Source organism: Xyrauchen texanus, chromosome 13, assembly GCF_025860055.1.
Source record: "Xyrauchen texanus isolate HMW12.3.18 chromosome 13, RBS_HiC_50CHRs, whole genome shotgun sequence".
NCBI classification, from domain to species: domain Eukaryota; kingdom Metazoa; phylum Chordata; class Actinopteri; order Cypriniformes; family Catostomidae; genus Xyrauchen; species Xyrauchen texanus.
The window spans coordinates 15,309,557-15,334,565 of NC_068288.1; the positions used below are offsets into that span (position 1 = coordinate 15,309,557).

The 25,009-nt window shown below is 39.9% G+C and overlaps 1 protein-coding gene across 2 annotated transcripts in view; it reads left to right on the forward strand.

Annotated features, from left to right (window-relative positions):
• prkcaa (protein kinase C, alpha, a) overlaps positions 1-25,009 on the forward strand; it is a 117,657-nt gene that overhangs the window by 67,257 nt on the left and 25,391 nt on the right. Inside the window, exons 5-12 of one of the 2 annotated variants that reach the window (XM_052140957.1) lie at positions 1,563-1,691; positions 7,534-7,690; positions 8,045-8,179; positions 21,240-21,333; positions 21,826-21,852; positions 22,669-22,809; positions 23,086-23,259; positions 24,819-24,910. In XM_052140957.1, the coding sequence (XP_051996917.1) occupies positions 1,563-1,691; positions 7,534-7,690; positions 8,045-8,179; positions 21,240-21,333; positions 21,826-21,852; positions 22,669-22,809; positions 23,086-23,259; positions 24,819-24,910 (949 nt within the window). The remainder of the gene's footprint in view (positions 1-1,562; positions 1,692-7,533; positions 7,691-8,044; positions 8,180-21,239; positions 21,334-21,825; positions 21,853-22,668; positions 22,810-23,085; positions 23,260-24,818; positions 24,911-25,009) is intronic. The other variant, XM_052140958.1, reaches the window with a different exon arrangement.

The following is a 25,009-nucleotide window of genomic DNA, read 5'->3' on the forward strand; positions in this document are numbered from 1 at the left end:
ATAGAAATGATCTCATATCTCAAGTGATTTCATTTGTTCAGGGCCAGTGACGTGCGGTGATGTCTTAAAGAGGCTAGGCACTGAGTTATGAAAGCCAGATTACCTGATTTATTGTTTAAGCTAATAATACGTAATAACAGTGAACGTTACACACAAGCGCGGCATATCAAGAAATGTACAAATCAGGATGAATTATTTGTCAATAATAAAAAAAATTTTTTTAAAAAAAATCAGGATGTATATCGTGTACTCTCTCTCTCTATCACAGACACACACACACACACACACACACACACACACACACACACAGTGAACGTTACGCACAAGCGCGGCATATCAAGAAATGTATGTATTTTATATATGTGTTATATATATATCTTCATTAGATATTATTATACAAAATTCAGTAGTCAAAAGTTATTTTTTTATGTGCAATCTTCATCTTTATAACAGAAGATACAATACAACAATCCTTTACCTTTTCATTGTGGTAGGTTATATTCAGCTTCCTTTGCTCGTCAAGTGCAAGGTCGATCCGAGATTTTCAGTGTAATTTGACACTGGATGTGAGCTGACGACTTTTCATGCTTGGTTAAAGCTGCGGGCAGGTTGTTCAAATCATAATATCCCGCTGAAGTCCAAACAGTCTGACTGGTTGAAAAAAGCAGGCAGGGATAGCAGTACAGCCGCTGATTGTTAGCACAGCCACATAGCCAATCTTTTCTTACATACAAATCAGTTTGAAATGATCGGATAATTTTTGTGCCCTTTTGCTGTACTAGTCCATCTAAGGCTGGCGTAGACCTCCCTCTTGCAATTAACTCCTATTTGGAATTAAAATCGAGCTTGGAAAAATTTTGTAATTCCGTGATTACGGCCGGTGCTGTCATTTTGATTTTGAATTTGGCGGGGATTAGGCATGTACGCTAGCTGTGGTGTAATGACGTTAGCAACGCAAAAGTCCAGGAATATCTCGATTTTAATTGGTCCATGTCTGATACGTAACGGAGATGATTACGGGCATAACATATTTACGTCAAAAGGCACAGCAGATTTGTGCTTTTTGCCGTACATGTTAAAGAATACAGGATCGAAGTGCGCATGCGCAACATGGGTTTTCCGCGTGTCGTCTGCAATGAATGGACCGTAAAAGCACTGCTTACTCTACCATTTGTTTTTAGTTGATTATGCGTAACTGCTACATTTGTCATCATAACGTCTAAACAATTGGAATAACACACATATTGCATATATAAATCACAAGAATAAAAAGTAAAAATATAAATACAAGTTTATTATTTAATAAACATTTTATTTTTGAATTTTGGCAGGGTAGGCAGTGCCTAGTTTGCCTACCCAGACCGCACGTCAGTGTTCAGGGCCTTCATGGCTGCTCAATGTATGCTTATTTTAAAGGGCTTAAAATGAAAATGCAGCGTAGCATGAATAAGCGTCAATGTAGCCAATTAAGGATGTTAATTATAAGCTCATATACTAAATAGTAAATATACTAACAACTATTTCACAAGAGGATTCATCCCTTTGGTAATGTGTGTTCACAGCCTGTGATATGAATGTCCATAAGCAGTGTGTAATGAATGTGCCGAACCTCTGTGGGACAGACCACACTGAGAGACGAGGACGTCTTTACCTCAAGATCGAGGTGATCGGAGACAAAATGCACATCACAGGTGAGATACCAGTTATCACATACATGGCCAATAATCCTCTAAACCCCATGACCTTATAGAACCTTATAGAGAGCTGGAAACATGTGCCTTTGGACATACATGAGCTCAGGAGAGGTGGAGACAGACTCTGTTTCAGAGAGAATTATTTTGGATTTACACATTAAAAGTTTTACCAGGTTTAAATGGAGACTAATTTTTTTTATCTTAGGCCTAATTTGTAATTTTTGTTGTTGATGTGAGAATTGTTTTTAATTGATGTGTAATACAGTTTCAACACTCCTGTGAAAAACTCCTGTCTGTAAAAATGTTGCTCATGCACTTCATGTATATATGTGTATATATTCTGTATGTGTAGAGCACACATGGGCAATTTACGGCCCTCCGCATGGCTCATTTATCCTAAAAGTGTTTTTTCTTGCTTTGAGATCTAACACGCCTCCACACGCATTTAACATGCTCAGGGCTCCAGATAAGAGATGCAAATCCCCCCAATTAGAGATTTATACTTGGGAAAATCTGGAATATTCTGCCTAATATTACACTTATTTTGTGCAATCTGGCAACCATGCATTCCACTACAGTGTTTCGAGCTCTCGCTTTCCCCTTTGAACAAACTTAGTGACACTCCGTGTCCATTCTTGAGGCTGCTGGCCAGTTTGGTGCTACTAAGATCACATGCAATCCTTCTCAGTGATGAGATCAAATATAAACAAAGATCTCGGCATCATTCACTCGTGAGCCAAATCAAGCGATGAATATGTATCTTTTATTGGTGTAATGTAGAAAAGTCCCCTCGCACCTGTATGTTAATGTAACTCTTGCAGTAATCGTTCATCGTTGTCATGCAGCCGGTGTTATTCAGTTGTGTGCTGAAAGTCAAACCATTGACGAGACCCGCATCATGTGTGTAAACGGGACCAAATACATGCAGAACTTTCTATCTCGAAAGGAGCAGATACAATGTGGCCCCCTATGAATTACTTCAAGACTGTGTGGCCCCTGTACCAAAATAATTGCCCACCCCTGGTGTAGCCATATTATGAGCACTGAGTTGGACTTGTACAGGCACGTGTTTCTAGAGCGGTTATTGAACCAAAGAACCCGTTCGACATTAAAGAATCAAACCTACAGGCTGAATCGAAAGTCACGAATGTGCCCGGTCCCACGAACTGTCGAAGATTACCGAGGAGTCTGACGTGTGTGCTGCTGATATGAGCACGCGTGATCCGAGGACGAGCCGTGTTTGTGCATCAGTGTCTGTATTGGGTGCTTTAGGTGGAAAACTTTGATGTAGGAAACTTTCCCAACATGTCATCAATATTAGTCAGTGGTATTCCATATGCAGGATCACAGAATGAAACGATGAAGACAATAAACACCATTATTATAATAACAATCTGCATTATGTGTTCACATGTGGCTTTATTTAAATGTTTGAGTGTGAAAATCATGACACTGGGATGTTGGAATTATGTTCTAGTGATGTCATTATGTGATGATGTAACGGAACCGCTGATCTGTTTTTAATCCGGTTCATGGAAATGAATCAGACTTCCCATCACTAGTCACAATACAGGAAACACAGAAATAATACTGTGTGTACAGTATGTTCATGTATGTCTTTCACTGATTTAAAAAGCCCCATGCTGTACTTGCACATATTGCATATGCAGAAACACACACATTTATGTCCTTTATACAAGACATATATCTATATTTGTTAAGGTCTATTGCGTTTAAGCTATTTATTAATTCTCATTTGCTCTGCGTGCCCGTCATCATCCATGTTAATCGAGGGAGAATGTCATGCACATGTGCTCCGAGTGTTTAATGATGGCCTGAGGGGCACATTTGCCTTTGTCCTGTAGCCAGTCAAAATCTTTTATCATAGGCATGTATGTCAAGCATAGTCATCAGAAGTTACTGCTCTTGAGTGCAGACCTGCATAGCAAACTTCTCTGGAAATTTAAGATCATTTTATTCTAATGTGTTGCTGGTTGGGTTAGTTCAGGGGTTCTCAATGGGGACGGTACCGCACCTCCGCTAATGCACCTGTATGGCCCTGTAGAAGTCTTCATGAACAGAGCAGCACGAGCTCAGAGCAGGTGCCTTTTTATTCACAGACTGGTCTCGATCTTTCAAAGTCTCTGATCGAACCACGGCACGAGATGTTCCTGATTTCTGTTCGACACAGAATTCTCTGGTGCAAACCTCTAGTTTGAACACTAGTTTAAAACCACATTAAACGACATTCTAAATAGGATTGACAAGATGAACTGGAGAAAACTCAGTGACATGCACAAATCACAACTCTTTCACACATCATCACCCTTGAATTTACTATAGTAACACTAAATGTTGTGAACATCCATGCTTCTGTGTGCTTACCATGGTCTTATTACCAATACCACTGTTAAAGCTATTAAAAACTCAAATAAAATATATGTATAAATATACATTGGCAGCCAAAAGTTTGGAATAATGTTCAGATTTTCATGGTTTGTACGTAAATTGGTATTTAATTCACCAAAGTGGCATTCAACTGATCACAAAGTATAGTCAGGACATTACTGATTTAAAACAGCATCACTATTAATTTGATGAAGATAAAAGTAATTTTTTATCAAATCTAGACAGCAGCATCACTCCAACACCTTATCCTCGAGTAATCATGATAAACTGATCATTTGATACTAGAAAATCACTTTATATCAAACACAGCTGAAAGAAGTTTGGGTCATTAAATGAAGCTGAACGTTGTCTTTGTGTTTGTGTTTGAGTTGGCACAGTGTGCAATAGACTGACATGTCTGAAGGTCAATATGAGGTCACAAATGGCCAAACAGAAACAGCTTTCTCTAGAAACTCGTCAGTCAATCATTGTTTTGAGGAATGAAGGCGATACAATGCTTGAAATTGCCAAAAAGATTTCATCCAAAGGTGTAGCTACAGTCTTCAAAGATAAAGCACAACTGTCTCTAACAAGGACAGGAAGAGATGTGGAAGATGTGCAACTAAACAAGAGGAACATCAGAGTCTCTAGTTTGAGACGCCTCACATGTCCTCCGCTGACAGCTTCATTGAATTCTACCCGCTCAACACCAGTTTCATGTACAACAGTAAAGAGAAGACTCTCATGGGAAGAACTGCAAAGACACTTTTGAAACAGAAAAACAAAAAGAAAAGGTTTGAGTGGGCAAAGAATCACAGACATTGGACAACAGATAATTGGAAAAGAGTGTTACGGATCTGAACCCCATTGAGCTTTTGTGGGATCAGCTGGACTGTAAGGTGCGTGAGAAGAGCCCGACAAGACAGACACATCTATGACAAGTGCTACAGGAAGTGTGGGGTGAAAGGTCAAGTGCTACAGGAAGTGTGGGTTGAAAGGTCAAGTGCTGCAGGAAGTGTGGGGTGAAAGGTCAATTGCTACAGGAAGTGTGGGGTGAAAGGGCAAGTGCTACAGGAAGTGTGAGGTGAAAGGTCAATTGCTACAGGAAGTGTGAGGTGAAAGGTCAATTGCTACAGGAAGTGTGGGGTGAAAGGGCAAGTACTACAGGAAGTGTGAGGTGAAAGGTAAATTGCTACAGGAAGTGTGAGGTGAAAGGTCAGTTGCTACAGGAAGTGTGGGGTGAAAGAGCAAGTGCTACAGGAAGTGTGCGGTGAAAGGTCAATTGCTACAGGAAGTGTGAGGTGAAAGGTCAATTGCTACAGGAAGTTTGAGTGAAAGGGCAAGTGCTACAGGAAGTTTGAGTGAAAGGTCAATTGCTACAGGAAGTTTGAGTGAAAGGTCAAGTACTACAGGAAGTGTGGGGTGAAAGGGCAAGTGCTACAGGAAGTGTGGGGTGAAAGGGCAAGTGCTACAGGAAGTGTGGGGTGAAAGGTCAAGAGCTACAGGAAGTGTGGGGTGAAAGGGCAAGTGCTACAGGAAGTGTGGGGTGAAAGGGCAAGTGCTACAGGAAGTGTGGGGTGAAAGGTCAAGAGCTACAGGAAGTGTGGGGTGAAAGGTCAAGAGCTACAGGAAGTGTGGGGTGAAAGGGCAAGTGCTACAGGAGGTGTGGGGTGAAAGGTCAAGTGCTACAGGATGTGTGGGGTGAAAGGTCAAGTGCTACAGGAAGTGTGGGGTGAAAGGGAAAGTGCTACAGGAAGTGTGGGGTGAAAGGGAAAGTGCTACAGGAAGTGTGGGGTGAAAGGGCAAGTGCTACAGGAAGTGTGGGGTGAAAGGGCAAGTGCTACAGGAAGTGTGGGGTGAAAGGTCAAGAGCTACAGGAAGTGTGGGGTGAAAAGGCAAGTGCTACAGGAAGTGTGGGGTGAAAGGGCAAGTGCTACAGGAAGTGTGGGGTGAAAGGTCAAGAGCTACAGGAAGTGTGGGGTGAAAGGTCAAGAGCTACAGGAAGTGTGGGGTGAAAGGGCAAGTGCTACAGGAGGTGTGGGGTGAAAGGTCAAGTGCTACAGGAGGTGTGGGGTGAAAGGTCAAGTGCTACAGGAAGTGTGGGGTGAAAGGGAAAGTGCTACAGGAAGTGTGGGGTGAAAGGTCAAGTGCTACAGGAGGTGTGGGGTGAAAGGTCAAGTGCTACAGGAAGTGTGGGGTGAAAGGGAAAGTGCTACAGGAAGTGTGGGGTGAAAGGGAAAGTGCTACAGGAGGTGTGGGGTGAAAGGTCAAGTGCTACAGGAGGTGTGGGGTGAAAGGTCAAGTGCTACAGGAAGTGTGGGGTGAAAGGGAAAGTGCTACAGGAAGATGTGGGGTGAAAGGGCAAGTGCTACAGGAAGTGTGGGGTGAAAGGGCAAGTGCTACAGGAAGTCTGTATATTACTCCTAACTTTTGGCTGCCAGTGTGTATGTATATATATTTTCATAAGGAAAAAATTCTAAATGTATTAAAGATGAAATAGAAATGCCTAAATCCTAAAAAATAGGCTAACATATTTTTTTTATGAAAATTTGGTTTACAGTTATAACTAGAGATGACTGAATTAGAATGAATAAAAGCCAGATGAACAGAGAGTTACAACGGTCAGAATAAATTGAGTGTTCAAGTTTCATAGATGTCATAAATGACTTTACTGGTGTTAATATCTGCATCCTACACAATATAATCCCGTACTGTTGAATGAGCATTTCAGTGCAAATATTATTGGTCATTTCACTTATATTTGAAATATAATACAAATAATGTTCAAGTTTGTTCTCACATTCATGATGCACAAGCCTGCTGAAAAATATTATTACATCACAAAACTGTAAAATGATGTCATGCATCAAAGCTGCATCAAGCATATTAAGCAGTATTGTGTTTGGGGTTTTCTTTTTTGATAAAACAAAATCCCAGCTTTCAAATGATGTCACATAATTGGGATGGGGGGCGTCCTGGGGTCAGGGAATGACAAAGGGGGCATTCATCCAAAAAAGGTTGAGAACCAGTGGCTTAAAGCGGACCACTCATCATTTCAGTGGATTTTATGCTGTTTTATGGTGTTGTTCATTCATTGGTTTGAGTAATATAACTGCAAAATATTTCAAGTCTTCAGTTTTGATTAGTTCTGTGATGCTGTTCAGGCATGTTAGTGAGAATATATGCACAACCTTTGACCGTTTGCATGTCTGGTTTGCTTGTGGATGATTTAGTGGTGTTTTCAGCTGAGATGGACTCGGATGTGCATTTACTTATTTCTCTTTTGACTATGACACTATAGTGTGTTGTTTGTAGCCTGATCCTGACACTTGGTCTTGTTTTATGATACTGATAAACTCATTTCAGTACTATCGGAAGCTTTCATTTTCATACCTTCATGTTATTTCTCTGTGTTCTGATTTGATCTCTCACTTGGTTTGTTGTGTTGCAGTTGGAGAAGGCAGGAACATGATTCCCATGGACCCAAACGGATTGTCTGATCCATATGTGAAGCTCAAGTTGATTCCAGACCCTAAAAATGAGACTAAACAGAAAACAAAAACCATCCGTTCCTCCCTGAATCCAATCTGGAATGAGTCCTTTGCATTGTGAGTCCAAACATTATTATTGCTGATAGTTTTAGGTTTCTGACTTTTATTTGCTAATCTTTTGTCCAATATCAATATACTAAATCTACTCCCTCAAACAGGATTACTGTAAGATCCATTTTTTAAACTTTTTTGAGGCCCACAATTGGTGGAGAACCAGAGTGAAAGTGCTAATATAATACTGTGTGCTTGTGCGTGTGTGCGCGTGTGTGTGTTTGTGTGCGCGTGTGCGTGCATGCGCGTGTGTGTGTGTGTGTGTGTGTGTGTGTGTGTGCGTGCCTGCGTGCGTGTGTGTGTATGTGTGTGTGTGTGTGTATGTGTGCGCATGTGTGCGCGTGTGCGTGTGTGTTCCAGTAAGCTGAAGGCATCAGATAAGGACCGGCGTCTGGCTGTGGAGGTGTGGGACTGGGACAGAACCACCCGCAACGACTTTATGGGCTCAATGTCTTTTGGTGTGTCGGAGCTCATTAAGTCCCCAGTGTGTGGCTGGTAAGAAAGTGTCTCTGTCTCCAGTGTTTCTTAAACTATTGGTCGTGACCCTAATTGGGTTGCATAGCCATAATAAATGTGCAATTATTTCCTTAGAGTAACTGTAATTGCAAATGTACTGTGTTTGGTCTTCTTGTCCACACTGTTTGTGCTACCATGTGACAGGCTCATAGAACTAAGCTGTTGTGAGAAATATAGGACATATCTCTGCTCTTTTCAAATGATGATGTCACTGCAATGTCATTACGCATGCTTCGCACTGGAGTGTGTCAGGTGTCAAATGATGCGCTGCAGGTGATGGCCATGCGGCAAACTGTCCCTCTGCTTGTCCTTCTCAATCACCACTAATCATTCAAAGACAAAAAATTCAGTGATATTTCACATTTTATAAAATAGTGCCCAAAATGATTTATGTGGGAAAGCTCAAAGTTAGGAATTACTCTTAAAGGGGTCACGTCATTTTGTATTTTATTTCTTGAGGTCTACTTATTATTATTATAATTGTTATTATAATGATATATAATTATATTATTATTATGTTAGTAAAGTTTTCTTTTCTTATTAAAATTGTGTATTGATTCATACAGATAACAAAGAAAAGAAAAACATATATACACAGAATCAACATTTAACTCCCACTATTACCCCTCCCCAATCCCCAACCCCTCCCTGACCCCCAACAAACAACTCTGTGGTCACATATAAGTAAACAAAAAAAACAAAAAATAATATATATATATATATATATATATATACAGTGAGGAAAATAAGTATTTGAACACCCTGCTATTTTGCAAATTCTCCCACTTGGAAATCATGGAGGGTCTGAAATTGTCGTCGTAGGTGCATGTCCACTGTGAGAGACATAATCAAAAAAAAAATCCAGAAATCACAATATATGATTTTTTAACTATTTATTTGTATGATACAGCTGCAAATAAGTATTTGAACACCTGTCTATCAGCTAGAATTCTGACCCTCAAAGACCTGTTAGTCTGCCTTTAAAATGTCCACCTCCACTCCATTTATTATCCTAAATTAGATGCACCTGTTTAGCTGCATAAAGACACCTGTCCACCCCATACAATCAGTAAGAATCCAACTACTAACATGGCCAAGACCAAAGAGCTGTCCAAAGACACTAGAGACAAAATTGTAAACCTTCACAAGGCTGGAAAGGGCTACAGGGAAATTGCCAAGCAGCTTGGTGAAAAAAGGTCCACTGTTGGAGCAATCATTAGAAAATGGAAGAAGCTAAACATGACTGTCAATCTCCCTCGGACTGGGGCTCCATGCAAGATCTCACCTCGTGGGGTCTCAATGATCCTAAGAAAGGTGAGAAATCAGCCCAGAACTACACGGGAGGAGCTGGTCAATGACCTGAAAAGAGCTGGGACCACCGTTTCCAAGGTTACTGTTGGTAATACACTAAGACGTCATGGTTTGAAATCATGCATGGCACGGAAGGTTCCTCTGCTTAAACCAGCACATGTCAAGGCCCGTCTTAAGTTTGCCAATGACCATTTGGATGATCCAGAGGAGTCATGGGAGAAAGTCATGTGGTCAGATGAGACCAAAATAAAACGTTTTGGTCATAATTCCACTAACCGTGTTTGGAGGAAGAAGAATGATGATTACCATCCCAAGAACACCATCCCTACTGTGAAGCATGGGGGTGGTAGCATCATGCTTTGGGGGTGTTTTTCTGCACATGGGACAGGGCGACTGCACTGTATTAAGGAGAGGATGACCGGGGCCATGTATTGCGAGATTTTGGGGAACAACCTCCTTCCCTCAGTTAGAGCATTGAAGATGGGTCGAGGCTGGGTCTTCCAACATGACAATGACCCGAAGCACACAGCCAGGATAACCAAGGAGTGGCTCTGTAAGAAGCATATCAAGGTTCTGGTGTGGCCTAGCCAGTCTCCAGACCTAAACCCAATAGAGAATCTTTGGAGGGAGCTCAAACTCCATGTTTCTCAGCGACAGCCCAGAAACCTGACTGATCTAGAGAAGATCTGTGTGGAGGAGTGGGCCAAAATCCCTCCTGCAGTGTGTGCAAACCTGGTGAAAAACTACAGGAAACGTTTGACCTCTGTGATTGCAAACAAAGGCTACTGTACCAAATATTAACATTGATTTTCTTCAGGTGTTCAAATACTTATTTGCAGCTGTATCATACAAATAAATAGTTAAAAAATCATACATTGTGATTTCTGGATTTTTTTTTTGATTATGTCTCTCACAGTGGACATGCACCTACGATGACAATTTCAGACCCCTCCATGATTTCTAAGTGGGAGAACTTGCAAAATAGCAGGGTGTTCAAATACTTATTTTCCTCACTGTATATATATATATATAATCACACATTTAAAACTATGGTTCTATCTCCACTGCCCCTCCCCGAGAGCTCTCCAAGAACGCCAAATAGTTGCCCCATTTCCCATCAAACAAATTCCTTCTATATGACACTTACTCGAAAGCTGCCACCCTCCCCATCTCCATGCACCACTCTTGAAATGAGGGCACACCAGCTGACTTCCATCCCCTTAAAGCAATTTGCCTGCCGATCATGACACTGGTTAGGACCCAATTTTGTATGTGTATGTCCTCTATATTGATGACTGCCCCATCGCCTAAAACACAGTCTGGGGCAAAATGAAATTTGATTGACCAAAACATCACACATAAAACTGTGAAACTTCAACCAAATTCTTGGATCTTAACACACCACCAAAACACATGAGCCGTGTCTCCATCCTCTGATTGGCATCGCCAGCAGGTGGGCGTGTCTTACGCGTGTGGGCGTAACTGACCAAGCCTATATAATCTAGAGGGGGTCCAATAGAATCTGTGTAAAATCTTGAATTGCATCAGACGCACTCTTCCATCTCCAGATACAGACTTGATGTTTTTTAGAATCCTACCCCACACCCCCTCCTCCAATGCCAAGATTAAATCTTTCTCCCATAATCTCTTGATAGAAGTTAAAGCTCCGCCCCCCAGACTCTGAATTATCAGGAGTAACACACTGATGCCTCATGACCTTTCCCAAAAGCAGTAATCACCTCTCCCAGAGTATCTGCTGCTTTAGGGGGGTGTATGCTACTCCCAAAAATAATACAGAGCAGGTGTCACAGCTGTAAATACATATAAAACTGAGATCTGAGAATCCTAAAATGTTGAACCAGATTCTCAAAGGATCTCAACACTCTCATACAGGTCACCGAGTGTAGTGACCCCCCTCACAATCCACTCTGACCAGCAGAAAGGGGAATTATTAACACATAATTTTGAGTTCATATACTCGAGGCAACATTTAAATAAATGTCTGAATGAAACACTCTGGACACTTTTGTCCATATCGAGTGTAAATGTGAGATAACGGGTGTGATTTAACTTCTCCGGTTAGTTTGATAGAAAGGTTTTGCAATGGTGAAATAGGGGCAAGAACTTCCTGTTCAACACAAAATCAGGGAGGGGCTCTCTCAGGGGGAAGCGACCAATGAGACAAATGTCCAAATGCACAATAATATAACATAATCTTGGGAAGGGTTAGCCGACCTTTATCAATCGGCCTATGCAGCTTACTGAAATGTAATCTGGGATGTTTCCCAATCCAAATGAAGGACTTCACTCTGATATCAAACTGCTTGAAATAATAGAGTTGAACATCTACAGGGAGAGACTGGAGCAGGTTGATGAATTTTGGAATATAATTAATTTTAATAACATTAACCTTCCCAATCATAGATAAATGTAATGAAGCACACCTGCCCACAATGGGGTAAGAGGGCAACCCTGCTGGTGTCCCTATCCAGAATAAAATAATCAGAAATTAATCCATTTGTTTGAACCGCCGCTACCGGGTGTCTATAAAGTAACTTAATCCATCCAATAAAAGTATTCCCGAACCCGTACATTTCCAAAATCTTAAAAAGATAATCCCATTCTACCATATCAAACACCTTCTCAGCATCAAGTGAGATGCAGCGACCGGAGTCTGATCATTCACCACTGATCACATGATACGCCTGATGTTATCAGAAGAGCTGCGGCCCCGAATAAACCCCACCTGATCTATATGAAGAGATATCATAACTTAATCAGTTAGCCAAAATGTTTTACAATATTTTTACGTCTAGCTGGATCAGGGAAATTGGACGGTAACTCTTACACTCAATCTTTGTCCTGTTTAAGAATCAGACTGATCCGGGCTTGTGTCATGGTTGGTCTAGTTTTCCATTCTTTAAAGAATCCGTATAAACTTCTAATAAAAGTGGAGCCAGTTCTGTAGCATAAGATCTAAAAAAAATTCAGCAGCAACACCATCTGGGCCCAGAGCCTTGCCTGTAGGTAAGGCCTTAATTACCTCGCCAAACTCCTCCAGGGTTAGTTTTATTCATTTTAAGATAATTTTTTGTTCAGTCGTCAGTTTAGGGAGTTCTAATGGATCCACAAAGTTTCTAATATCCTCATAAATAGACGAAGATGTGGAACTATAGAGATCAAGATATAATTCTTTAAAAGCATTATTAATATCAATGAGGTAAATATTTCAGCACCAGCAGTTTTCACTGAGGGAATGATAGAAAAAGACTCTCTACTTTATATATCTAGCCAAAAGCTTCCCTGCTTTGTCCCCCAACTCAAAGTATGACTGACTTGCCCTGAATAACCAAAAGTCCACTTTCCGTGTCAAAATAGTGTTATATCTGTATTTCAATCGAGTCAGTCCTCTGAGGCCATCTGACGACATTCGGCACTTCAGCTCTGCCTCGGCACTTTTAATATTCCCTTCCATCTCCATGAGTGCTCGTGCTTTGGATTTTTTTGATGAATGAGGTGTACTGTATGATCCGAACCCTAAGAACCTCCTTAAATGCCTCCCAAGCCACGCCCACAGAGGATACTGAGCTCCAGTTGGTCTCCATATAAACATTGATTTCAGCCTTTAACATTTGTTGGAAATCTGGATTTTGCAAAAGGGAAACTTTAAAGCACCAACTATATGATTTCCTTTTCTCTGTATGTGGCGACACCTCTAAATTTACCAGGGTGTGATCTGAGACTGAGATGTTTCCCATTGAGGAATGAACAACAGATGAAATGAGGGACTTCGATATAAAAAAATCTATTTTAGAGTAAATCTTATGGACTGATGAAAAAAATGTATAGTCCCTACCAGATGGGTTCAGAAGTCTCCAAATATCTGTAAGATCAAGATTTTACACATCCTGAGAAGCATCAATGTTGCTCAAGGGGGTTTACATACTTTTGCTTCACTATGATCAAGAACTGAATCCATCAATAGATATTAAAGTCTCCTCCTAATATTATATCATGAGGGGTGCCAGTAGCTTGCAACATCACTTTAAGATCTATAAAAAAGCTCCAATCATCAGCGTTATGTGCATAAATATTAGCCAAAATCAACCTTTGCCCCTGAATTTCTGCTAAAACAATAATGACTCTTCCTAATTTATCTTTAATCTGTTTGAGACATTTGAATTGTAGATGTTTATTCATCAATGTAATGACTCCCTGCTTCCTGTGTGTAAAGATGCGTTTCTTGAAGAAACACAATATCATATTTCTTACGCTTAAGAAAATAAATAACCTTCCTTCTTTTTATGAGGTGCCCAACCCATTCACATTCCACGTGGGGAGAGACAATCCACTCATCTTAACATTTGACATAATAGGAATAATAGATTGTGTGCCAAAAACAAAATTATAAAAGACCACATTCAAGCATTAGTGCAACAATCAATCCCCAAACTTGCCCCCGAACCAAACAAATAGAAAAACATGCGCATTAAACCCCCGCAAGTCAGCACCATCCCTGTGCCATCCCTCTAAACTCAAACAGTTCATGTACTCCTACGAAAGCCCCACAACACTGTTGCCATCGCTCAAGTCCGGTTTATCTACATACATTTTGTGAGACAGAATTACACAACAAAAGATAATTTATAAAACAAACTCCAGCCGCTAGCAGAACCAGCACAAAAATAAACAAAAAAGGCTTTCAGTTTCCTCGAAATTTTGTGGTATCATAAGTACCACAAAATAACTTTGATAACTTCATTGACTTTATGAAGGACATTGCTTGCTGGGGACATGTGAATATTTTGTGGCCATCCTTAGCATCTAATCTCAATTTGGACGGGAACATCAGTGCAAAAGCGATCTTCCGTTCATGTAAGTGTTTCTTGCATTCCTTGAATCCATCACATTTCTCTCGTCGAATTCACAAAGTCTGGGAACAAGAAAATGCTGTGGTTCTTCCAAGAAATCTCCTCGCCTTCCTCGAGATCTTTATCGATGATCTCAGAAATTTGGCCAGAACTGATCGGGGTCTGTCTCCTTCTGTCAAGTTCAGCAATTCTCACAGAATTTCCCTCACTTCACCGGCCAAATCTGCTCCCTGGTCCGTGGCCTTGTCAGGGGCATCAGCTTGAGCACGTAAGTGTCTTTTAACGTCTCCACAGCCCGAGGAATTATAATTATTTTACATATTGTACTCCTAGAACAGTTGATCAACTGAATGACTGAAAACAGAACAAAGTCTTCCCAATACTTATTATATTATCAGACATTGAAGATTTGGTGATAAAATAAGACGACAGTGTAAATATTCCAGACTAACACAAGCATTGAATGTGAAAGTTAATAAATCTGTATTCAGCTGTAAAGAGAGTTATTAGAGATGGTTTCCCCGTCTCTCTCCACATTTATACACTTCACATGTCCACAAAGATCAGATGTTTGTCAGGTGTGAAGTCACGCCGGGAGAGGGTCTGCCTCGATTGAATAGCCACTGAACAAAGGGTGTCCAGACACGCTCATTTCGGGCAAAATACAGGATGTCCTTGCTAACACAAGACAGTTAAGACAGCAGCTTTACAAGTGTGTACTTCCCCATCGTCATTCATCACGCTCTGCACTCATCTAACATAATCAGTTATTTAATCTCAAATCGATGATGCTTGAGAAATTATGGATGTGAGTAACCGTGTAACAGTCATAATCCGCTCTGCTCTGGAGTTCTGATCATGGATAATTATTAGGGCTGGGAAATTTAATGCATTCATTTCTGTGATTAATATTATTATGCGTTTAAAAAAATAAATGCGGTTTCATATTTTTTTTTTTTACTTCCTGAAATGTCGTGTAATGGGAGAAAGGTGTCCTGAGTTGTTCCTGGCAGGGTAACAAATAACATTATTGTCAGTTTATAGTATGAATCTGTGTTTTCAAACGGATGAATATATATGTGGGGTTCTGCACATATAGACGAGCTGGAGGGGTGATCTTAGAGCTCATGTCCAGTTCTGTGCTCGAGCCCCTCCATTATGGGCAGCACACCAAATCTGTTTACGCTAATGTGCTCCAGGACTATATTTGTATGTTTTATATTAAATAGCTTTGTCCGTAGTAAGCACAGTTTTAGCTTTAACTGTCTACTACAACTTAAAAGAATAAACAATTGAGGTGTTTTTGCAAACAGAACATTTATTACACTAATCCAGTGAGATAAATTACCAGCAGGGTTTCCAGTCCCAGATTATCACACCGTGTCTTATTTGGGCTTAAGCTCTGTTCTGACCTATAGATCTCACATGGGCACTGATGTTGTTCACAGGTCACTTCCTGTCAATCCTTTAGCTAACGTCACTCAAGTAATTCACGAAAGAGCCAAAAGAGAGTTATTTTGACATATTATAATGAAAATTATAGTCAAATGAGCAATGTTAAATGCAAAAGAACAACTTGAACATCAACCAGTTCTGCTTATATGAGTTAACGAGCTGCTGCAGTAACGAGCGTACACATGTGTCACTGTAGGAGTAATACGACTCCTCGTAGCGCGGACCGTTCCAGAAGTTAAAATCCCTTTCATTGATTGATCGTTTTTGTCATTATGGAAATTTATTTTTAACAATAGCTTTGAAACAGATCTGATATGAGATCAGAGGTCGTTAATGGATGATGGTATGTGCTTCTGTTGCATTATTTTAATTGTTTAAAAAATAAAAAGCATTTCATTAGCACAACCCGGACACACACAGTAAATACTTTAGGGATACATTCAAATGAATTAATTCATATTAATAACGAATACATTAAATATATGTCACCATTGGCTGACTATGAGTTTGTCCGATGATGTTTGTCCTTTGACCGCCAAAGTGTGTGAACAGTGCAGTGGACCAGCAACCCCAAAATATGATGATCCCCTTGCATGGGACCCCTTCCTAATATATATATATATATATATATATATATATATATATATATATATATATATATAGCAATATATCCTCATGTATACAGTAATGCAATAGTAGGTGTGATATTACACAGAGAACATATTGTTTGCTATATTAGGTTCATAATTCATCATCATTGTACTAAAGCCAAAGAATAAAACTAAAATATGTGTGCCGTATAAGATGCATAAACCTGAAGAGAAACAGTTCCAGTCCTGTGTACATTTATCACAACTTTCACAATAAATATTATGGTTGCAAGAGAACATTATAAAGATGAGAAACAGAAATACAAATGGTTCTAAGACAGATGAACAGTGGAAATAAATGAGAAATGTGGATTTGACATGTTTAGTCTTTTCTTTAATCTTTATTTAACCAGGGAAATAATCACATTGAGATAAATATCTCATTTACAAGTGAGCCCTGGCCAAGGTAGTAACACACAATATACATAACTACATAAAACAGATTACACAACATACACATATACAACAATAAAACAAGATTAAACGTTAAGAGCAAGTGCAGACAGATTTGAATAATTTGTTTAAATGTAACTTGAACTCATTTATAGAAATAAGTACATCAAGTTTCAATGAACTTTGGATCTCATTCCAAGCAGCTGATGCACTATATATAAAAGCCGTTTTTCCAAACTCTGTCTTCATTAAAGGAATATTTAAAAGAATATATCTACTTGAACGTAGATTATACCCTTGAATATTAAAAGTTATTAAGCTATTCATATATTGAGGAAGCTGGCCGACTAATGCCTTATATACAAGTATGAGCCAGTGTTTGTACCTTCTTATGTGAAGTGAAGGCCAACCTACCATTTCATACAGTGCACAGTGATGAGTGTGATATTTTGTGCAAGTTATAAATCTTAGAGCAGAGTGATAAACAGAATCTACTGATTGTAAGAGAGCTTTAGTAGTGTTTCTGTAAAAAACATCTCCATAATCTAAGATAGGTAAGAAGGTAGATTCCACCAACTTTCTCTTGGCTGACTGTGAGAAACATGCACTATTCGAAAATAAAACCCCAGCTGTAACCTTAACTTAGACAGCAGTTGTTTAACATGTAACTTGAATGATAAGTCCTCTTCCAACACAAACCCTAGATATTTGTAAGAGGAGACCAGTTCTATAGAGTTACCCTGCAACGTGTAAATAGGTGGTGGAGAAGAATCAGTCTTATGTTTCCTAGAAAAGACCATGTATTTTGTTTTCTTATCATTTAGGACTAATTTTAAAGAAAATAGGTTACACTGAACTAATTCAAATGCTTTCTGCAACTTTAAAATGCAATTATCAATAGAAGATGCAAAACAATAAATAATAGTATCAGTCGGCATATAAATGGATACTTATGCCTGATAGATTATCACCAAGATTGTTAATATATAATGTAAACAATAGGGGACCCAAAATGGACCCCTGTGGCACACCAGATTCAATGGTGAGCTTTTCAGAAAGAGACCCCTTAATTTGCACTCTTTGACACCTATTCTTTAAATAGTTCCTGATCCAACCTAATGCTGTTTCAGAAAGACCGATACAATGCAAACGCGACAAAAGAATACCATGATTGACTGTATCGAAAGCTTTAGTCAAATCAATAAACATCGCAGCACATGACCTTCCAATATCTAGAGCGAGGTAATGTCATTTAAGACTTTCATAGTAGCAGTTACTGTACTATGATTTTTTCTGAAACCAGACTGAAACCTAGATAAAATACTATTGTTAATTAAAAATTCCTTTAGCTGTTCGGTGACAATAGATTCTAAAATTTTAGCCACAGGTGATAGCTTCAAAACGGTCTGTAATTATTTAAAATGGTTGGATCACCGCCTTTCAGCAGGGGTACAACCAAAGCAGATTTCCAAACATCAGGAACAATATTCTGTTCTAATGATAAATTGAAAATATAGGCTAGTGGGCCAGCAATGATCTCGGCAGCCAATTTCAAAAATATGGCTCAATTTCATCAGGCCCTGTAGACTTCTTGATGTCTAGATTTTTTAAACCTTTTAAGACCTCACTTCTTGAAATTGGAGAAAAATTAAAAATCGGACTATCTTCTCTCAAAAGAGATGGATTTGGTATAACACTCACTGGAATTTCTTTAAAAATAGAACTTGAAGAAATAAAGTGCTTATTAAAAATATTTACCATAACCATATTATCATTAATGAGAATATCGTTTGCTAAAATTTGGTCAGGAAAGTCAATAGATAATGTGGAGGGAGACAGTGATTTGATGGTTTTCCAAAACTTTATAGGATTATTCAGATTTTGTGAGGTTTCTTTTAAATAATATTCAGATTTAGATCTGCGTACAAGAGCTGTGCATTTGTTTCTCAATACTCTAAATGCTACCCAGTCTCTTTCTGTATCTGAATTCCTCGCAGTGGCCCAAGCCAAATTTCTTTCATGAAGGAGTTCAGATAATTCATTTGAAAACCATTCGCAGCCTTTTACTCTGAAAGTTCTAACAGGTGCATGTCTATTCACAATCTTCAAGAATAAAGTGTGAAAATACTGCCATGCAATGGACACATCAGGTAATAAAAACAGTCTATCCCAGTCAGATATAAACAACTCATGTAGAAACCCCTGAATATCAAACAATTTAAAGTTTCTTTTAGTAATAATTCTAGGTTTTACTTTGGGAATTTTACAATTTCTTATAACCGCTATAGTGCAATGATCACTGACATCATCAGGAAAAACCCCTGTATAGGTGTATTTATGGGGCTTATTTGTTAATATAAGATCTATTAAAGCGGACTTGCTTGGGTTCTTATGATTTGGCTGTGTTGGTGATTCAATGAGTTGAGTGAAGTTCACAGAATCACAATATGCTTTGAACTGATCCGAATTTGAGGTCAGCCAATTCCAATTCAAATCACCCAATAATACAAGATCTTTAGAGAGTATGTCGTTTAGGACAGCTGACAGTGAGGTGAGAGCATCACTGACAGCTGCTGGTGGTCTATAACAACCTACTATACATAAATTACAATCCTTTCCATAATCCAGGTCAATGGCCAATAATTCAAACTGTTTAGGGAAAGAGACCGATTTAAGAACAGTTGCATGATAGTTCGATTTAATGTACATTGCAACTCCACCCCCTTTACTTTTACGATCAGCTCGAAACACATTATACCCTTCTAATGCAATAGCATGGCTTGAGATAGATTTTTTAAGCCACGTCTCAGAGATAACCAAAACATCTGCTTTAGACATCTTGGCCCATATATGTAATTGATCTAGTTTTGGCAACAGGCTACGAACATTTAGATGTACCATTCTGAGGCCTGATCTATTTGAAAAATCTAGAGGAGTTGAAACTACTCCCGCCGGACCAGGATTTGGATTTATACCGGCCAACAAAAGCAGCAACATTATCAAATATCGCTGCCTTACATTTTTAGATGTAGTACTACATTGATCATTTCGAGAGTCCGATACAGAGATCTTAGGGAAGAGAGTAAAGATGAGTAAGTTCTTTGTCCTTGTGTCAATTTGCGCGGAATTAATAACAGCCCGGAATATAAAAATAATGTCCGTACATTTGGATGGAAGAAGCATATGGAGACGCGACAGATACATCTCTTTTCTTCCGTTTTTGTTGGTGTGTCCCATAGTCCAAGCATGAAGATTACCATGCAAAAAAGCAACACCTTCATATTACCAGCTTTAGAAGTCAAAATCGTTCAGACTAAATCCGAGACAAAATTAAGCTCGCTCGAACAGCTCCACAACCCTGACAAAAGGGCAAAGAGCAGAGCGATATTGTGGAAAATATGAGTCCCATTTACAGGCAATCAGCGGCTGGACAGTTTAAATTAGGCAAGAAACGTCACCGACCTTGACTGCTATAATCCCCACCGCCAAATTAGTGCCATTCGTTTATTTACAAAATCACTATTAGACAAATGAATGCAATGAATCATGTGCCCTGAACGTAATAAGGAATAGGACTAGAGAAATAGAAATAAGAGTGTAACGGTCGACTAGCGCGTTTGCAGATGAGTCCGGAGAGCCGTAAAGTGACGACTGTCACACAATCATCCGTGACTTCTCTTACAAAACCTCCATTTCACTGCAGTAAACTGCACATTAATCTCATTCCTACAGAGTTGTTCAGTCTTCAACGTGTCAATATGTTTTAAATCACTGCACTACCCATAATGCCGTAGAGAAAGATCCACCAATCAGAGAATTGCAGCGTATAAATCCGCATGCTCCAATAACACTGTGAATGAAGTCATTGAGTCCTATACGCATTTAAAACCACGTATAGATTTAAATATATATGAATAATTTACAATTCATTTACATTATATCTCCTAATCTTCAACTTTAATACATTTCATCTGATAAAGTGGATCGCAAACCTCATGAACACTTCTAGAACATTGTTCTTTATTTATTTGTGTTTAATATATTTTTGGCTTCACAGCTCAGAGCCTTTATGGGGGATTTTATGAATAAAGTGTCTGGACGCGGTTGTGATGTTTAGTGAATCATGAAGCATAGTTTCAAAGAAAAGATTGTGTTATTATTTATTCACGGTCATGTCATTCTAAATCCACGTGCTGTTCATTTTACTATGCAGCACAAAACCATTTTTAAGAAGGTTTTTACAATCTTAATGCAGGTTTTGTCCATACAAGGGCAATTCATGAAATATATGTGTTACCCTGAGCATGCTAGCACACCTGTGGATAAATAACATGTCCCATCTGTTCATCTGTGACACAGGTATAAAATGTTAAATGAAGAAGAAGGGGAATACTACAATGTGCCCATTCCAGATAAAGATGATGGGGACACGGAGCTCCGACAGAAGTTTGAGGTGAATCTTTCAGAAGGGAAGGGTTCTGTACACAGGGTTATCTCAAAATCATCCGGGTCCGACAGATCAGCAGTTTTATTGTAGTAAACGATTGTTCAGTGTTAAACATTCATGAAGTGATTATATAATTCATTGTAATATAATTGTATATAATTAAGGATTAAAAATGGAAATAAATGTCATGATTTGCAGTTGTCTTTAGAAACGGATTTAAATATATGTTCTGAGCTCCCTGCGGCCCCGTGGGGGTCCCGCGACTCTTGAGCTTGTGCAGAAGGACAGTAAGTGTGGGATCTTGTCCTGTCAGTCATGTGTGGTGAGGTTACTGTTACTTTCCCGATGATGTTTTAAAGCAATATAAGAACTCGTCACTTTGGGTGATGATATAAATATTTGACATTAATGTGTTTTGCTCGTATGTGAACAGTGTGTGTGTGTGTGTGTGTGTGTGTGTGTGTGTGTGTGTGTGTGTTTACCCCTGTACTGTTTCAGGATCAGACATTAGACGACCGTCAGCAGGTGCGCGTGAGCAGCGGTGTATGTGTGTGTGTGTTCACTGGCTGGTTTTGAGTCTGGTTCATCGGCATCAGTGATTTTTTTTTATTTTTTTATAAAAATACAAAATATGTAATCAGAGTAACTTAAACAGTATTCCTGTTTCATCTTAAAGATCATACACTCGTAAAGACCTTGTGTGTGTGTGTGTGTGTGTGTGTGTGTGTGTGAGAAATATTGCATTATGTTTCAGCTTGTTGCATTATTTTATATATCTCTATATTTATTATTTGCTCTGAAATGGGTTAATAATTGCAAGAGAGATCACAAAATGAGTCTTTAGGAAACCTGTTTTTTATATAATTACTATGTTCATGTTGTTGCTTAATTAAATCATCACAAATGTATCTTTGGTATTCAGTATATTGGCCAGTCCTAGTGAGAATACCTGTATATAAGATATACTGAATGAAACTGAATGTTCTGCTGATATTGTTTGAGCTCAAGGCTTTGCAGAGCACCTTGGCCTGCCGACTGACTCCTGCATGTCATGATGGAGAGAGTTTGATCTGCCTAATAAAGCAAATGCATTAGAATTATTTACACTTCATCAGGAAGATTCAGACTTGTGTATTGTTTTAGATGCAAATGATGCTTTATAGAGTTGATTATGATTTACAGAGTTGATTAATACATTCTCATCATATACAGAAAGTTACAGAGAACATCTTCCAGCTCACTTGCACACGGCATCCCAAATGCATCATGAGGTTTTCTCAAGCATCTGAGTCTGTTGTGAGGTCTGGCTTGTTTTTATAGTTCTTGCTTGTTTATGTGCAGAAAGCCAAACTAGGCCCACCCAAAAAAGCCATTAAGCCTTCGGACGACAGTGGGTCCAGTTTACCCTCCAGCAGCGTGAACAGAGTCAGGCTCACGGACTTTAATTTCTTGGCAGTATTGGGAAAAGGCAGTTTTGGAAAGGTGAGTTTACCGTCACAATCTCATCCATTAAGACTATAGATTGCAGTGTGTGTGTCGAGGAAGTGCACAGACTGTGCTGATGAAGAAATGTGCGTTATGCATACTGTGCACATGCCATCAGCATCAGTCCCATCAGCAATGCGGACAACCGAATATACTTTGGCCTTAAGTATCCTCTAAATATTGCTTTTCTCGCTCAATGAAAATGAGAAAAGGGATGAAATGTATGCCATGATCCTCAGTGCCGTTTTGTGCTTTTGCTATCCTCTTTCTCAGGTGATACTGGCTGAGATGAAGTCCTCGGATACACTGTATGCCATAAAGATCCTGAAGAAGGATGTAGTCATCCAGGATGATGATGTAGAATGCGCAATGGTGGAGAAGAGAGTTCTGGCCCAGCAGGACAAACCTCCGTTCCTTACGCAGCTCCACTCCTGCTTTCAGACTGTGGTGAGGAATCACATATTCAAGACATTTTGCATCATGGTGGAGCGCTATAATATACTGTAACTGTACGGGCAAGGAGGAGGCGGGAACCAGCTGAACAGTAAACAAAGTTTAATGGTAAACTTAAAACCATCATAAACAAACATGCGAGGGGGCGTGTGCGTCTCTCTCGAAACGGCTTCTCCGGCTGCCCCTTATCTCGCTGATCAGATGATACAGTGCTGGCCGTGCTCCACAGCCACGCCCCCTTCCTCATCACACTCCTTCCCTGCCCGAATTAGTCCGGGGCACCACCGGTCTGACTAACTCCCCCCTATCTCCAGGGGGGAGACGCTGCCCTTCCAGGCGTTCTGTCAGCCCGTGGCCCACCCTGCCTCCTGTGAACCTGGTGAGAGAGACGAGGGGAGAGTGAGAAGGACTTGCTTGCCGGCTCCCGGACGCACTGTCGCCCGCTCCTCAACTGCTCCTCTGCCCTCTTGCGGACGCAGCTCGCTCCTCCCCCAGTGAATGGCAGCGAGTCCTCTGGCCCCTGGCAGATGGAACCACTCATCCCCTTCTAGGCGGATGGCAGCAGTTCCTCCAGCTCTTGGCAGCTGGCAAGCTTTGGCTCTGACAGTCCTCAGTAACGGCTTTCCAGCCGGGCACCTTCCAGTGTCCCAAACAGGGCATTGAGTGTTTGGGCATTTTATTCCCAGCAAATTTGTCTGATTTAGTCGCTGATTTAATTTAAGGTTTTTGAGCGATGTGGACAGGTGGGCTTCATTACATTTATCTATGATTGGGAAATGTAATATTATTAAGATTGACACGCCCACCTGCTGGCAATGCCAATCAGAAGATGGAGACACGGCTCATGTTTTTTGATGGTGTGTTAAGATCCAAGAATTTTGGTTGAAGTTTCAGAGTTTTATGTGTGATGTTTTGGGCACTCGGGTTTCGTTTTGCCCCAGACTGTGTTTTAGGCGATGGGGTGGATATCGATAAAAGTCTCATAGAGATTTGGGTTCTGAGCTGTGTGATGATCGCCAGGCAGATTATTTTGAGTGGTTGGAGGTCAGCTGGTGTGCCCTCATTTCGGGAGTGGTGCACGGAGATGGGGAGGGTGTCGGCTTTTGAAGAGGTGTCATTGGGAAGACGGAGTAACTTAGATTTGTTTGTCTGGAAACAAATGGGGAAATTATTTATAGTTATTGGAGGGCTCTCGGGGTGGGGATGTGGAGAGATTAGTGTAGTATTAGTTGAGTATGTTTATTTTATATATATTTTTATGTTTGTGTGTTTGTTTATATGATAATTAACAAAACAGATCAGAGTCGGATGTGAAAAATCATTTGGATTCAGTACACACAGAAAACCCAGACCTGCACATGCTCTCTCTCTCTCTCTCTCTCTCTCTCTCTGTGTGTTTGTGTGTGTGTGTGTGTGTGTGTGTGTGCGGGTGTGTGTGTTTTTGCAGCTGAAAGACACTTTCACATTGTGTCCATCAATTTCAGAAGTGCTATTTGGCTTATGTGTCTTCTCATTTTCCTCTCATTGTTTTTTTTTATATGTTCTTGTCATAGGATCGTCTGTATTTTGTGATGGAGTATGTTAATGGTGGTGATCTTATGTACCACATCCAACAAGTGGGCAGATTTAAGGAACCACAGGCAGTGTAAGCCATTCTCTCATTTTGTGTATATATGTGTTTATATATTATAAAATGTACACTGGCGGCCAAAGGTTTGGAATAATGGACAGATTTTGCTCTTAT